Genomic DNA, 5529 nt, shown 5'->3' on the forward strand with positions numbered 1-5529 from the left:
ACGGGTAGAACCCGTTTTGCCCGGCCCGTACCTGTTACCCGTGGTACCCGTACCCGTTGCCCGGGTACAAACGGGTAGACGGGTACGGGTAATAAACGGACCGGACAACCTAATTTGAAAAAAACCTCGTTATACCCGTACCCGCCTACCCGTACCCATCTACCCGCATACCCGTACCCGTTACCCGTACCCATCTACCCGCATACCCGTACCCGTTACCCGTACCCATCTACCCGCATACCCGTACCCGTTACCCGTACCCGACCCGTTTCACTTCAAAAAAATTTGAATTTTTTTGAAAAAAACAGAAAAAAAAAAAAAACCGGGCCGACCGGACCCGTACCCGTCAACCCGCAACGGGTACGGGTAATAAACGGACCGGATAGAGGTTTTGGAAAAATTACCCGTCTACCCGTTACGAGTTTTACCCGTACCCGACCTACCCCTTTATCCGTCCTACCCATTACCCGTAACGGGTAACCCGGAACGGGTCACGGGTAACCCGTTAGCAAATGTCTATTGCCACCCTCGGCACTCTCAAGTTGCACCCGTATTGTTATCATAATACGCGATACTTTTATGTTCGTATTTCAAACAAAATATAATCTATAGTTCTATACCTTCTCAAGTTTCATATCCGTTCCATTCGTTATTATGTTCGACTTTATGTGACCATTTCCATGCTACATTTATAGCAACCGATAGTCAAAGAGTCAACTTACCAGTTCTGTTTGAAATGGAGAGGATACATCTATGTTCTACGCCTCCACTGTCGAGGCCATTAAATCGGAATACCACTGACCCATAGTAGGGTTTCTTTCTCTCTCTACCTTCTCTCTATTGTCCATCTTCCAAACCTATCTCTATTGCATTACACACAAAATAGAGACTTCTAGAGACCCATTTTTGGGTTCCCCTCGCAGATCTCTTTGAAGCAGTAGGAGAAGACAGAGAAAGAGGAGCAGCTCCGATCAATGGCGAAAACCAAGCCCGGAAAGAAAGACCTGGATTCATACAGCATCAAGGGTACTAACAAAGTGGTTCGAGGTAAAATCAAAGCTACTTTCTTTCTTTTTTTTGTTTCTCTTGGGTGCTATGCTGAGGGGAGATTACTAAAGAGTGGGAAACTGGTGGGAAAAGAAACCAAGAAATTAGTCGCTGTTATTGACAGGTAGGTAAAAGAGAGAGAGAAGAAAGGGGATTTTTGAACTGTCAACAATGCTGGTTGATGGAGATTGGATTCGAAAGCGTTTGATTCATTTTCTTGTTTTCCTTTTGTGAGGGGAGGAATTAGGGGTTTAACCCACTTCTTTGGTTGATATCTATTTCTTTCCCTTTTTATCTGTCTAACATGTTTACAGATAATATGTTGTCATTTATGTTTGAGCTGCGACACCCTCAAAGAAATTTTCTTTGGAGAGGATAGCTAAGAAATTTGTAATCTCTTTGGACAAGAAAATAAGAGGAACATCAACAGCACTTACTCAGAGAGCCTTTTTGGGATAATATTTTTTTCTTGGCACAAACTCATATGCGCCCTTGTAACATTCTCAAGTTATCCTATATTTCCTCAATAACAATAAAATGCTTGTTCCATAAAGGAAATACCGCATGAACTTGTAAAAAGGGTTTAATGTACAGTTGCTGTGCTTGTTATTGTTATCAAGGAAAGTAAGAAAACAACTGCTAATTTATTTATTTTTTGAATATTTTAGGAGAGGGTGGCTTGACTGATAATTCTCATTTTTTATTGGGCATTAAGGGAACTTACTGTTTATAAACAGTAAAACTGTACATTAAACCCTTTTTTACAAGTTCATGTGGTATTTCCTTTATGGAACAAGCACAGCAACTATACATTAACCCTTTTTACAAGTTCATGCGGTATTTCCTTTATGGAACAAAAAACGATCTGAGGTTCTGTAAGGTTTAGTAAACGATCTGAGGTTCACGTATACCCTATCTCTATTTCCTTTCTGGGCAATGGTTTAGTAAATGATTTTTTTAGCAACCATTATTAGGTCTCAATTATTTTATGTGCGTGACAGAATGCTGATGCGAAATTGTCATCGACGGAATGCCCACTATAATTCTTTACTTCCATTTATTGTTAATAAGCAATCTTACATATCATTTATTTTATAATTATATGTGCAGTGGGGGACACTGTACTGATGCGGCCATCAGACTCAGACAAACCACCGTATGTTGCACGGATAGAGAAGATTGAGGCGGACCACCGCAACAATGTGAAAGTGCGGGTACGTTGGTATTACCGGCCGGAGGAATCAATTGGTGGTCGGCGGCAGTTCCATGGTGCCAAGGAGCTCTTCCTCTCAGATCACTATGATGTGCAAAGTGCTCACACCATCGAGGGCACATGCACTGTGCACACATTCAAGAACTACACCAAGCTCGAGAATGTTGGTGCGGATGATTATTTCTGCAGGTTTGAGTACAAGGCGTCCACTGGAGGTTTCACCCCAGATCGTGTTGCCGTGTATGTTATTTTTATTTAATTCTTTGTTATATGAGAACCATTGTCCGCATTATTGCAAAACATAGATAATGTCGTGTATGTGCTGCTGAGTCCAAACTTAATTGGTCTGTATGATGGTTATCATTTTGTTGATGTACTAGTTATTCACTTACCTGTTGTATTAGTTGTGCATTTCTCCATATGACAATGAGAAAAGAAATGGCTGGGCAGTTTCTTGAAAATTTTGCAGGAATATAGGTGACATTTCATGTTTTGTGGGGTACATAAGTCTTGTAATTTTTTGCAAGGGTAGACATTCATATTTGAGAAAAGCTAGAGCACAAGTAAAGTTTCCCTTTTGTTTTGTTTCTAAATTGGAAACCTCATTGGTACTTAAAAACACACACTATTTCTGTGGACCTGAGGTGGGAACAGCAGTTGTTCCAAAACGCATAAGCTGATATTTCAAGGTGATTTTATTAATTTTATACTCCTGACAGGTATTGCAAGTGTGAGATGCCATATAACCCTGATGACCTCATGGTGCAGTGTGAAGAGTGCAAGGACTGGTACTTAATTAAGATTTCCTTTCTTTACATAATTTCATTCGTATGTGCTGTTATTTATGAATCACAAAACACGGGGCTTAAGTTTCTGTTCCCAGTCACATTTCACATTTTTTTCTGAACAGCCTTCTAATATCATTTATGTGTCCATTAATTTTATTTACACAAGCTGAAATTCACTGACCTTACCATACTTGTGACAGTTAGAATCTTGGTTCCAGGATTTTATTTGCTCCTCCTTGTATGGTGTTCGGTTGAGGTTTTATTCATGTAAATGCCCATTTACTTTATTTAAACATGTATTAATTTTGATTGAATGCAGGTTCCATCCATCATGCATGAATATGACAATAGAGCAAGCAAAGAAATTGGATAACTTTGTCTGCGCAGATTGCGCCCCTGACAATGATCCCAAAAGAGCCAATTCCTATCATGGCTCTACCGGGCCTAAGGTTAGAGACTAAGACACAGAAAAAGTAGTTACATTTCTTTTGCCCATTTTCTAAGTATGGTTTACACTAGCAGAATTTACCGGTGAAAGATACCAGCCTACTCTGGTGCTTAAATTCTTCTGTCTGTTTTTGTCTTTCATTTTCACTCTGACCAGTATCAATTAGTGTATTCATGTTTTAGTTTTTTTTATTAATTATGTTCATTTGATTTGTGGTAAATCTGAGATCAACCCCTGATTATTACATTTGGTTCAGTTAAGACCTTTTTGTTCAATCAGCACCTGGGTCTGCCACAGTTTCTGGCCCCTTGATTTCTTCTCCAGCTAGCTTCTATGGCCTTTTGTACTGACCCAATTGGGCCTTCCATTAGTAAATACTTTTCTTGTGAAGTGGTAGGTAATTAGATAATAATAGTTTCATAATATAAACACAATTGTTACAAATTTTTGGCGCATTAGTTAATACTTGCTAATTACACTTGAAAATAATGTAGCAACCTCATTTTCCTTTCAAAAGCGATCAGTTGGAACATTTCTATATGTGCTAATTGATAGAAGAATCTAGCAAAGTTCTGAATATGATCTGAATATGCATCCTATTATCTTTCTTCAAAGTGAGAATATTTGCGAGATTTCAGAACTGATCGATCCATGCAAAGTTCAAAGTCCTGATAAAACCACTTGTAACATTACAAGATGGCTGATTGAACAGAAAAAGGTTTAGAGGTTTGATTGAACCAAGTGCAATCTCAGTTGGCTATATAACCCTGATAAAAACAGTAAAGAAAAATGAACTCATGCATAGGTAAATACCTGACTTGTATGTTGCCAAACTATGGTTTCATAGCAGAACGGATAAAACAAAGGTCGAGTCAAACTGGTGCATAGACAAATTTTAAAACAAAAGAGTTTTGAATCTGTAGGTAGAGTCAAAGAGGCGGAAAAGGTGAACATAGATGCGCCATGTGAGCAAAGCATTGGTGATATATTATTCGTCGTGTTGTTGTTCCTTTATGTGGGGACTTGTACAGTCGTAGAATTCAATATGGTTATTCCCTAAAGACCGCAATTTGTTGAAGTATTTAGGCTGTGGGTTTTGTGGGAATTTTCCTCTTGATGAATGTAAAACCAGGGATTTTTGTCCTTTTTTTTTCGATTGATTAGTTTGAGACTGCTGTTTAGGGAAATTAGTGTTGCAATTGTGACTTGAATGAGAAAATTGTCTTGTTCGAAAACCAGTTTTTCCATCCTGTTGTGTGGCTGGCTGGGTGTAAACGGATTGGATATTATCTGATTTCGTCCGGATCCAAATCCAGAAAATTACTTACATTATCCGATCTGTATCCGTATCTGAGACTATTCGTATCTGAGACCATCCGTATCCATATCCGACTGTTTACGCTCCTAAATCACAACAAATGTACTATTTGTTCTTAAATTAATTTATTCAATTGCATATTCATAATAATAATTTATTAAGTTGCATATACATATGTATTTTGATGAACAATATAACATTATGATATGATTAGTGATTAATGTGTTAATAATATAATATATACTTTATAACTAACAAACTTATTATCAAAAATATTAGATCTAATTTATGAACGAGAAATTATATTTAGATGTTATTTTTTACTATAATATACATTAGTAATTTATCTTTAATTATTTGAATTATATTCATATTCTATCCGTATCCATCCGATATCTGATCTGTATTTGTATTTGAGACTATCTGTATTTATATCCAAAAAATTATAATAGATAAGAATACGGTTTGACTACTATCTGATTTATATCCAACCATTTACACCCCTAGGTTGGCTACATCTTTGGTTCTACTTTTATTTTTTATAATAGACCAAAGCTTTCAGCTTGTCTATATTGTGGGAAAGATTTCAGACCACAATATTCTAGTAAGCTATCTTCTAGTGATGATTTTATAAGCAGAAACTGGTCACTGGTTTTAGATATCAATTGAAAAGTATCCTTTTTCTGGTAAATTAGAAGTTGTAATAAAAAAATAC

The 5529-nt window shown here is 37.2% G+C and overlaps 1 protein-coding gene across 1 annotated transcript; it reads left to right on the forward strand.

Moving 5' to 3' along the window:
• Positions 1-802: 802 nt before the first annotated feature.
• EBS (PHD finger family protein / bromo-adjacent homology (BAH) domain-containing protein) lies at positions 803-4731 on the forward strand. The gene is made up of 5 exons (XM_078315445.1): positions 803-1047; positions 2158-2500; positions 2980-3048; positions 3368-3497; positions 4420-4731. Exons 1-5 carry the CDS (start codon positions 975-977, stop codon positions 4444-4446), a joined length of 642 nt encoding a protein of 213 aa, XP_078171571.1. The 5' UTR covers positions 803-974; the 3' UTR covers positions 4447-4731.
• The last annotated feature ends 798 nt before the right edge of the window (positions 4732-5529 follow it).

This window comes from Carex rostrata, chromosome 14 (genome assembly GCF_964058835.1).
Source record: "Carex rostrata chromosome 14, lpCarRost1.2, whole genome shotgun sequence".
Lineage (NCBI taxonomy): Eukaryota > Viridiplantae > Streptophyta > Magnoliopsida > Poales > Cyperaceae > Carex > Carex rostrata.